The sequence below is a fragment of the Papio anubis genome, chromosome 4 (assembly GCF_008728515.1).
Source record: "Papio anubis isolate 15944 chromosome 4, Panubis1.0, whole genome shotgun sequence".
In the NCBI taxonomy this organism is placed as follows: domain Eukaryota; kingdom Metazoa; phylum Chordata; class Mammalia; order Primates; family Cercopithecidae; genus Papio; species Papio anubis.
The window spans coordinates 97,310,714-97,321,630 of NC_044979.1; the positions used below are offsets into that span (position 1 = coordinate 97,310,714).

General features: G+C 57.2%; 1 protein-coding gene across 3 annotated transcripts; it reads left to right on the plus strand.

Annotated features, from left to right (window-relative positions):
- Positions 1-2,016: 2,016 nt before the first annotated feature.
- EVX1 (even-skipped homeobox 1) lies at positions 2,017-9,932 on the plus strand. Of its 3 annotated transcripts, XM_017956329.3 has the most exons (4): positions 2,017-5,529; positions 6,580-6,635; positions 7,176-7,432; positions 8,012-9,932. In XM_017956329.3, the coding sequence occupies exons 3-4, from the start codon at positions 7,295-7,297 to the stop codon at positions 8,552-8,554; spliced, it is 681 nt and encodes a 226-aa protein (XP_017811818.1). In that variant the 5' UTR covers positions 2,017-5,529; positions 6,580-6,635; positions 7,176-7,294; the 3' UTR covers positions 8,555-9,932. The 3 variants fall into 3 exon arrangements, with proteins under 3 accessions (XP_017811818.1, XP_003896215.1, XP_017811819.1); XM_003896166.5 differs by lacking the exon at positions 6,580-6,635 and having other exon boundaries at positions 2,017-5,584; XM_017956330.3 differs by lacking the exon at positions 6,580-6,635.
- Positions 9,933-10,917: the final 985 nt, after the last annotated feature.

Below are 10,917 nucleotides of genomic sequence, written 5' to 3' on the forward strand. Positions count from 1 at the left end.
CTCGTGATCCACCCGCCTTGGCTTCCCAAAGTGCTGGGATTACAGGTGTGAGCCAACGAGCCCAGCCTGACTGCTCTTACGCGGGAACTCTAGACTTCTAAAGGGATTTCTGTTTGCCCTCCTGGAAAAGCATGTGTGTGGTGTGGGTGAGGGATGGGGGTGGCCGGGTGAGGACTAGTCCGTCCAGCTCTGTGGGCCCTGAACCTTCCAGCCATGCAGGTGCTTCTAAGGGCAGGCAGGACACTCTCTGAGAGGCCCATAGACCTGCCTAAACCCCAGCAAAGGCTGAGGCTTTGTGGAAGGTTGCCTTATGGAGAGTTAAAGCATTGCTGGGGGTTGAGGCATACCTGAAGGCCAGGAAGGGACATGGCCTTGGAAGGAAGACTCAGTCTGGTTTGACACTCAGCCATGACCTGGCCATCTGAGTCAAGACCACTGGTCATTCTACAAGAGGTCTTTTAAAGAACTGTTAAATTAAATGAGATTGTTAGATTAAATGAGAAATGGGTGTCAATGTTCTTTGTAATAAAAGTGAACTTCAGGACAATAATGATGAAGAAGAATCCATAGCATCTCTGCTAGGGTTGGGGAGGGAGATGTCTGAGCCTTTGGGTGCTTGGGTGTTGCAGAATTGCTCTTGGACACAAACAAACTGCATTGGGCCCTTCCAGTCAGTGGCTGAGGTGGGGGCAAGCCTTGAGCTTGGGGAGGTCCTCAGCTGCCAGTCTCACCCTGGGTCCTCCAACCCCAGGATGGGCCAGTGGTGGGCATGGGGATGTGGACCAGACATCCTTAGCACAGGGCCAGGAAGCTACCACGCTGGCCTCAAGGAGCCCAGGCAGACAGGTGTACGGGCAGGGGTGCAGCAGGGCCAGCTGCCTCCCAGGACCTGAGAGGCATCTAGCTTCCTCTCCCAGGCACCTGGCCCTCAGTTCTAGGAAGGTGGAGGAGGGGGTACTCTTTGAAATCAGAGTTCCAGAAGCCGCAGGTTCCCCCTGTCTGAAGGAGAAACTGTTCCATGGTGTCTGCCACAGTTGCACAGCTACCACCGACTTTCTCAGGAGATTCCACTGCAGTGCAAGGAGGTGAGGGGAGTGGTCAACGCTGATCGCCTGCAAGTGTGAGATCCACTCGACCTTATTCCCCAGGGGTGCACCCACCAGGGGCACCAGGTTCCCAGAGGGACATCAGCAGCTGTCACGGCAGAAGGGGGAACTGGGTCCCAGAATTACCCACCTCCAGCTGTCCCCACCGCGAGGACCCAGCAGTCCGAGAACTTCGACGGCTGGCGCCCCCACCACTGGCTGGAAGATGACAGAGGGCCCACGTCTAATATTCAAGACAGCCAGACCACGCTTATTGTTTAGAAGGAAGCTCCCTTTGTTCTTACTTTTTAACCAAAGAGAAGCGAAAACATTTTTTTTCCTGATCGCGTTTTCACCGACACCTGAGCCGACAAGCCAGCTCCTGGCCCCGGGCGCAGGACTCCTCCCTCTCTCCCTTCTCCGGGCCCTGTGGCTGTTGAAAGGCCCGCTGCAGGCTGGGGAGGGCGACTGGGGCCATGGGCCGTCTCCCCCGAGCCAGGCGGGCAGACTGCGGAGGCAGGCCCCACAGGCGCCTCTTTCCTGAGCCCGGTTTTCTTGAGGAGCAAAGCTGTTCCAGCTGACCAGCGCGTCTGGGGGCCTAGACCCGGCTTCCGATTCCATTTAAAACGACCCGCGCACCTTATCTCCGTCGCCTCCCCGGGGTTCCCACCCACCCCCATCCCCACCCCCACCCCGGCCCAGGCCAGGCCAGCCCAGCCCCGGCGGAAGCCAAGCTGGGAGCTTTTGAAGTCCCGAGAATTTCAATCCGAGAGGAGCCGGCTGGATCGGAGCCCGTCGCCCGGGCGGGGAAGGGACTGGGGGCCTGCCGTGTGGCAGGTGGGGGATGGTTGTCCCCCGCCGCGGGAAATGAGAAGGCGCCGGGCCTGGAGCTGCCTCCACCTCAGCTGCTATCACCCCCTCTCCGCTGTTACGGGATTGCCCAGGCTTAATGGGGTTGTGCAAGGCTTCACTTGCTCTCGGAATTTACCTTCCTTCTCGAGCCGTGCCGCGAATAACCTTCACGATACAATGATAATGACGTTATTAAATACTCCCCCCACATTCACCACCCAAAAAACCAAAACAGTGCTCTTATCCAGTCCTCTTTTTTTGTCTTCTTTCCTTTAAAAACCCAACCACTCTTAATGTGACGTTGATGAAAGGATGCTTTTGGAAGGAGTGACATTTGGTTAAAACGTTTTCCCCCTAATACGCCGGCGGAAAGGGGCGGGAGTGGGGGTGGTTCCCTAGGCTCCTAAGACTGGCGAAACAGTCAGCTTTGAAAGGGCGGGGCAGAAGTCGAGAGAGGGCTGAGGAAGGCTTTGGGCTGAGGGGATGTGTCCCTGAAGCTTCAGATCTGGAGCCCAAGGGAGGCAACCTCCCTCTGAAAAGCCTGTCCTCAGCTCCATCCAGCCCTCTCCCCGGGATATAAAAGCCCTGCTCTGTTGGGCCCGACCCAGGAACCAGACTAAGTAGTGCTCCTTGATCTCTCCTACTCGGCTTTCATCTCACCCAGAGGAAAAGAGGATCAAACAGAGGATTCTCATTGAATGCAGAGCTGGGGGTGGAGTGGGGAGCCAGGAGTCCCTCTGAGGACCCAGCCCCCAGGAGATGGGGGCAGCAGGCTACCCGTGAGAAAGCGAAGTGCTCAAGGAGGAAAGGAGGGTGGGCACCACCACCAAGGCCCAGTGCTGGAGGACCCTATAGAGAGTAGGCAACCTTGGCAGCTCTAAGACAGATGCCCAGGGGGCTTGCCATTGACAGCAAAGAGAGCAAGCCAGGTGCTCCCTCAGGCTGTGGCTGCTGGTAGGGAGGACAGAGCGTGATAGAATCCCTGGACAGCTCTCCAAGGCAGCAAAAGGTTCCAGGATTTGACTCCCCCACTCTTAATTGCTCCTCTCACATCTAAAACATTTCCCTGGATTTTGGAGCTAGCAGTGCTCAGCACACAGTGGCTTCAGGAGTCCCAAACAGTGGAGATATCTATGTGGATACCACCTTCTGGATCCCGCTGCCTCTGTCCCCAGGCAAGATTAATGAGCATCTTCTTAGACTGAAGGAGAAGTGGAAAGCCAGAGTGGAGAGAAAACTGTCTTTCTTTGGACTCCTTACTTCCTCTACCTTCCTTAACCCTATGGATAGGAAGATGGAGGAGAGAAGCAAAGGGAGAAGAATACAGAAGGAGAAACAGGAGGAGAGAAAAGTAGGAGATAACAGACAAAAAGGTCATGGAAGAGGACTTACCTGTAAAAGCTGGGGCTTTGCTAGGGACATGGAAAGAAGGGAGGTGCTGGGCTGCCCTTTGCAGCTGGCTGCCTAGGGCTGGAAGCTCTTGGGGAGGAGGTGGAGAAAGGGAGATTGAGCATAGAAGGTGCCCACCTCCTGCCCTCAGCAATGTGGGGATAGACTCAGCCCACCCACCTGGCCCCAGCATACTTGCTTGGAGCTCAAAAAGTGTCAATTTGTAGGAGTTCTATTCAAGCTTCTTCCCTGGGAGAGGAGCCAAGAGAGGCCTATGGCCGCCCCCAAATATCAAGTTCCACAACCCCTGCCCCCACCTCCTGCCCTTCTTCAGAGCCCCTACTTACTTGCTGTTTTAGGGCATTTTCAGCGACTTCACTCTCTTCTACCTCAAACGCCATCCACTTTTGGAGACAGGGACCACTGCCCCTGGGCAGGGACTTGGGAGAGGACTTTATGAGTCAAACTTCTATGAACCCCAACCTTTTTGTGCTCCGGGAGGCTGAACCCCTGCCCAAAATACTGCGGTGAAAGCTACTGCCTTCTCCCAGCTAGGGGCCTCCAGTACTGCCACAGCAGGGGCCGCATTTCCTGGGGCCTCTCCATTTGGAAAACCTCTTTCCAGGAGAATTCGTTGATTCTGAACGAATACCTTAAAATATGGGCTAGGAAAAAAAAAAGACAACTCTTAGAACCTCTCCCCACCGAACATACCTGGAGTGCAGGTGAGGCCCAGGCAAACGAGAAAGCGACTTCTTCTAGGAATAGCCGTCTCAAGATGAAGCCAGGCTGTGGAAAACTTAAGGCCATCTAGATGGGAAGGAGGTATTTAAAAGAAATCAGCACACACTCTTACAGCAGCCAAGGCGGGTCTTTAAATTTAAAAAAAAAGTAAGGTATTTATTTCTTGTCCCTTGGGGAAGAAAAATAGCGAAGTTTGGCTCCCAGGAGTAAGGGGACAGAGGTGGGTAGGGAGAGGGAGGAGAAGAGAGGAAAAGATGGCCCAGCCTCAAGCTCTCCAGTCAACTTGGGGCGGGGGGATACATTTTTCCGTAGCTTGTAAAAAGACTTTTCAGCCAGTTTGAGGTTAGCTGCCAGGGGCAGACAGTTGTAATAATGCCGACAGAATTGAGGCTTGTAAGCTGGGCTTCACACTTCTAAAATGCAGTTATGGATTCTTTCATCGGTGTTAGATCAAGGCACCAAGTTAAGAAAACAAAAATCAAAACAACAATAAAAGAAGAAAATCAAAAGCGTATTTAATTACCGAGTCCCGCTGCCCCTGCGGAACTCGCCGCTCGCGTTAAGCTCTCTTTTCTTTCTGCGGAATTCCATTTGCATCTCCTCTGCCTGGGTGTCTCCCTCTCTCAGTGTGTGTGTCTCTCTGTCTGTTTTCACACTCTCCTCCCCATTCGAGCGAGGCCCACACCTGGCGCATCACTGCCGAGCCATTAGCTGCGGGTCTCCTTTCATCTTCGCTGTGGCAGACGTTTCTATTTATCCACTTGCGCTCGCCGAGTGGCGTCACCAGCGGTACTGTAATGACGATTGCAGCAGGAGGATGACAGCTTAGAAAGAAGAGGGCAATGGGGCTTCCTCCCAGAGGCGGTGCGGCACAGAGGAGCGCTCGCATCACAAGGTGACCCTAGCTCCCCACCGCCACCGCCGCGGTCGCGGTACGGACCTCGCTCCAGCCGCTCTGCGGGGTCCCAGTAACCCGGCCTCTCTTTCTCCCTCTTGCAACCAAGATCCGTCCGGCCGCTGGAGACCCAGGGAGCCGGGGTTAGGAATTCACTTGGGGCTTTCCCCTCCCCTACCGGAGAGCCCCGGGATGGAGAGCCGAAAGGACATGGTTGTGTTTCTGGATGGGGGTCAGCTTGGCACTCTGGTTGGCAAGAGGGTCTCCAATTTGTCCGAAGCCGTGGGCAGCCCGCTGCCGGAGCCGCCCGAGAAGATGGTGCCCCGTGGTTGCCTGAGCCCTCGGGCCGTCCCTCCGGCCACCCGGGAGCGCGGCGGGGGAGGCCCAGAGGAGGAGCCGGTAGATGGACTCGCAGGCAGCGCGGCGGGGCCGGGCGCCGAGCCCCGGGTAGCCGGGGCCGCCATGCTTGGCCCGGGACCCCCGGTGCCCTCCGTCGACAGTCTCTCCGGCCAGGGGCAACCCAGTAGCTCGGACACCGAGTCGGATTTCTATGAAGAAATCGAGGTGAGCTGCACCCCGGACTGCGCCACCGGGAACGCCGAGTACCAGCACAGCAAAGGTAGCCACCGCGCCCCTCCGCTCCTCGGGCCTCCCATTGCGCCCACCCTTCACTTCGGCGCAGGCCAGGAGGAAGACACTCCCTTCCCCTAGGGCAGGATGGCTGGGGGGACCCACCTGAGCAACTCTCCCTGCTATCTGCGTTCTGGCGGGGGTCTCCTACTGTGTTCTGGCATTGGCGGACTAAGGGTGACAGCAGTGCCTTGAGTGCGGGGTGGAGTGGGCGCGGATGCAAGTCCTGGACTTGGGGGAGTCAAAGCTCACCCCAAGCCCCCAGTGTTTCAACTGCTCGGGGAATGCTTCAACTGCTAGGGGAAGACACTTTCCCCAGGCGAGGGCAAGATCAAACGCCGGTCCGGGCAGTTTGTGGCTGGCGGGGTGTAAGAGGCATGGAGGCGCGGAAGCGAGGAGTTCATAAAGGACCGTAAAATTGCGGCCCACTTGGGGCAGCCCGGGTGCTGCGGCCCTCCGACCAGTTTGCACGTTGGTCAGAGGTCCAAATTACCTTGTCACTTCCCGGGCTTGGCGGCGCCAGGTCGGAAATGGTCCCAATGGTCTAATTGCCTTTGGTCTCCGGTTGCATTTGAAAAGGCAGAGATCGGGTCCTCCCCCCTTCCCCTTTCCTTCCTAGTCCCACTTCTCCACCCAAAGGAAAAGGAGCTGCAGGGGGCTGGAGCCCCACCCTTCTCAGAGGTAGGCCCAAACGGGGGCTGGTTTAACTGGAGAACGCCTCCCCACCAAAGGCTAATGGGAAGGGGGTGGATAGCTCCGAAGGGAGTTTCCCTCTGTGCCAACAATCCACCTCCTCAGAAGGGGGTGGAAAACTGGGGGTGGGGGCGGAGAGGGGAGCCCACCAGCAGACACTCCTCCATAGAACTGCAGGAGTGGGTGGAAAGAGCCTGGGAGGGAAGAAAGACCACCCCCTGGCCTTGGCAGCCAACACCTTGTTGAATACCAGCGCCTACCCCTTACTGTCTTATCACCAGTTTCACCCAGCCTCCTTCCCACAACCTGCCCTCAGAACAACCTGCACTTCACTCACATATACTAAGGTAATAAATAAGGTACTCAACATGCCTTCTCACTCCAGCCCTGCAATACATGGAACCTAGTACACATTCCCACACCTGTTCTGGCAGCCTGGCACACATAAGAGCAAGGAAACTCTCTGATTGCTCAGCATACTACAATGCACTTGACCCAGAGTTTACAACGCTCTAGCACAAAGGTGCATCTCAACTCATGTGCCTGTCAGAAGTGCACACCCTTGCCCACCCCTGCCAACGGGAGGCAGAAAGTTCACCTATGCCCCAGGGCAGGTGGAAAGGGCGACTGGGAACCCCTGTATCCAGAATGCCTTAGAGGAAGGGAAGGCCTCCCCAAAGACGTCTACCTACCCAATCAAGGGCAGGCCCTTATCTTCCCTTCTTGGGTTCCCCAGAGGCCGCAGTACCCTAGCAGAAACAGTTATTGGAGTGGCTGACAGGGTGTCCCTTCCCAAATCAGCCTCCCACCTTAGGCCTACAGCCACACTTCAATGGTGTTTGTGTGTCTGTGTCTGTACACGCCTGTGCTTTGGACTCGCTGTGCAGGGTCCGGCTCCGAGGCGCTGGTCGGCAGTCCGAACGGAGGGAGCGAGACCTCCAAGAGCAACGGCGGCGGTGGCGGGGGCGGCTCGCAAGGCACCCTGGCGTGCAGCGCCAGTGACCAGATGCGTCGTTACCGCACCGCCTTCACCCGAGAGCAGATTGCGCGGCTGGAGAAGGAATTCTACCGGGAGAACTACGTATCCAGGCCGCGGAGATGCGAGCTGGCGGCCGCTCTAAACCTGCCGGAAACCACCATCAAGGTATGCGGGGTCCAGGCTGGGGAGGCGCATGTGCACCTACTTAGCGGAAAGTAAATACCAACTGCCCACTCCCTAAACCGCAGGCCAGGAATCTGGGCCTGGGGTCTCCCTGCCCAGCGCGTGCAGATTGACCCTCGTGACGGCTCCTAGGCAGGCATTGCTGCCGTGTGGTTGACTCTGTCTCTTTCCTGGTTAAATAGACAGGGGGTGGGAGTGGGGGGAGGGGATAGAATGCCTGTGCGGGTGACAAGGTAGTTTCTGGGGACACGCTGTCTGCGGCCGCAGACCAATTGAGTCCACGTCCTCTCACTGCTCCTCCCGTACACACACCGGCCTCTGGCACCCCGGGGCCTGGCCACCTGGGCAGAGGGAAGGAGGGAGCGGGCTGGAGTCACTCCCCAAACCTCTCTGGAGGGATTCCAGCTCCAGGTGGTGGTGGTGGGGTCCGTCTCTACCCAGCTGGTGTCTGCTTTGACTCCTCCTGCCCTGTGAACACTGTCCCCGGAGCGGGACCAGACTTCTGGCCTCTGACTATCAGGCCGAGTCCACCTGCCGAACCTGCTCCGCTCCTCTCCCCAGGTATGGTTCCAGAACCGGCGCATGAAGGACAAGCGGCAGCGCCTGGCCATGACGTGGCCGCACCCGGCGGACCCCGCCTTCTACACTTACATGATGAGCCATGCGGCGGCCGCGGGCGGCCTGCCCTACCCCTTCCCGTCTCACCTGCCCCTGCCCTACTACTCGCCTGTGGGCCTGGGCGCCGCATCTGCTGCCTCCGCCGCCGCCGCCTCGCCCTTCAGCGGCCCGCTGCGCCCGCTTGACACGTTCCGCGTGCTATCGCAGCCCTACCCGCGGCCCGAACTGCTGTGCGCCTTCCGTCACCCACCGCTCTATCCCGGGCCCGCGCACGGACTGGGCGCCTCGGCCGGCGGCCCTTGCTCCTGCCTCGCCTGTCACAGCGGCCCGGCCAACGGGCTGGCACCCCGGGCTGCCGCTGCCTCGGACTTCACCTGTGCCTCCACCTCCCGCTCGGACTCCTTCCTCACCTTCGCGCCCTCGGTACTCAGCAAGGCCTCCTCCGTCGCGCTGGACCAGAGGGAGGAGGTCCCCCTCACTAGATAAGGGGCCGCCGGCCTGCTGCCGGCTCCAGGACGCCCGTGGGGTCACCCCCCACCCCCGGGACTCAGCCTCTCGCTCCTCGCCCCTAGGACGCCAAGCGGGAAAGGAGAGGGCGGAAAAGGACCAGCGGGATCCGGCCGCGAGAATTGGAAAGCCTAGGAAGTGGCCGTGGCTGGCGCGTTTGGGGAGCAGGAGTGGGGATAGGGAAGCAGAGGTTGAGAGACCTTCCTCCGGGGCGGCCTCCGGACCCACTGCCCCCTACCAGGGTCGAGGCTGTAGCTCCAAAGCTAAACAAAACTTAGCAGCAACAGCAATCAATATCCGGCCCCTCGGCCCATCACCCTCCATCTCACACTCCCTTCTCACCGGGCCCCCTCTCCCCAGCCAAGGCCCAAGCACTGGAAAGGGAAATTGCTGTCTGTCTGAACAAAATGCTGTGTATGCAGAGCAGGTAGAGATTAATCTTTGCCAACCTTTCCAAGGCATGACAAGGGGCTGGTGGATGGCAACATACCAGTCATTTGGAGGAGAGAGTGAGAGATTATTTACTACCGGGGAGAATCCGGCCCCTTGGCATGGAACCTGGAGCCTCGACTACACAGCATCTTCTGGATCTGGCGTCTGCCAGCACCAGATCTCCTTCCTCATTCCCAGCTTTGTGACACCTCTCAACTTGCAGCTCCATCTCTCCCTGCCCCCACTTTTTTGTTGGCCAGGGAGGCTGCAGATGCCCCAGGAGCCCTTTGCCGCTTCCATGAGCCCAAGCCTTTTTTTCCCTGGGCCCAGCACACACCCTGATTAGCAAGTGATGTGTGCGAGGAGGGTTTGTGAATGTTGAATGTGTAATAATGATCAACACGGAGCTGGCCACTGAGCCCAGAGCTGGAGCTGTTAACAAGGCGCCCAGGGAAGAGCTTAGGGAGTGAGAACTTCACCTCCCTCTCTCAGTATCTGGCGGTAAATTAGAGGCAATTTTCATCCTTTGCTTGTTCACCTTCACTTCACCAGGAGCTTTCTGGCCCTACCCTTTGCATTGGGCATTTTACAACTTTTTCTCATTTTCTTCCCAAGCTACCACTGGAGCTTGACTTTCAGATACCAGTGGGAGCCTTCTGCCGATTCTGGGGACCCTGTCTGTACCCTCCACCAGGGTTTGTTTAGAGCCACTCCCAAATCCTCTCTCCCATACTCATCCTTTCAGCCAGTTTTTGAGGAAGAAGAGAACGTGTACACCCAATGCAAGCTTCACCCTGACTGAGAGGGAGTGGTTCTTCCTGTAGGGAATGAATTTGGTTTGGTTTGGGGTTTTCCTTTGAAGCCCAAAGAACTTGCTGTTATGATTCGTTAACCATATTGCAATAAAAGCTGGACATAATTCTCACTTCAGCATTTTAGTTTTTGTGGCAGCAAGCAGCTCTTAATTGACTTTTAAAATTGCTAGTTCAGCCACCATGGGTTTGAGTAGGAAAGGAACCAAAAGATGGACCCACAGAGTCTTCCAAGCCTCTGTCATTGGTAGGCTCCAAACAGCCATTGCATGGGGGTGGAGAAGGCAGGCTCCAAGCTGCCCTGGGGTGCATGTTTCCTTAATTTTGGGTATGTTGGGAGCCTTTCCTGGGTAAAGTGGCAGCTGAATGCTGCCAGGGGCCCACCCCTGTGGTTTCTTCTCCAGTTGTTCCAGTCCTTTGAGCGACTGAAAGGGGACCCAGGTTGTGGTCTCTGAGCAACCTGCCTCCACCCCAGCCCAAAGGGAGGTGAGTGGGGCAGTGGCAGTGGAGCCTGACTACTGCAGAGAGCTGAGTTTTCTGGTCAAGCTGGGTCCACACTTGAGGGTGGAGGACAGCAGGGAGGAAGGCTTCTTGGTTGGGATCATCTTGGTCTGAATTGTCCTCAGACTGGAAGTCATCTTGAGGGTGGGATTCTGAGGGATTAGGACAAGAGGAAAGGCAGTGCTCAGAAGCTACCTTCCAGCCCCCACCTGCACGCCCCACAGGAGAGCCAAATGTGGCTGGGTATGAAGTTCCACTCAAACAGGGGAGAGATGGGACCCTTCTGGGAGTCCAGGAGGCTCTGGATTGCACAGACACAAGGGGTCCTCTGCCACTGTATCTGCCAGCAGATAGAGACTCCTCAAATGCCCTCCTCCCTCCTTGGGTTCCACAGCAAATCCTCCTGCACACAGTAGCTGGTGCCCTCCCAAGCAAATTGTGCCCTGAGGTTTCCAGCACCCCCTCCCCTGCAGCCAAAAGCTCCCGAGTGCCAAATCCCGGTAAATTTTGTGGTTGCTCCACGTTGGGCAGAGATTGCTTGCGACAGGTAAATGGGCTGCGGGTTGCCTTAATGCCAGGCGTATTTTCAGTTAATAG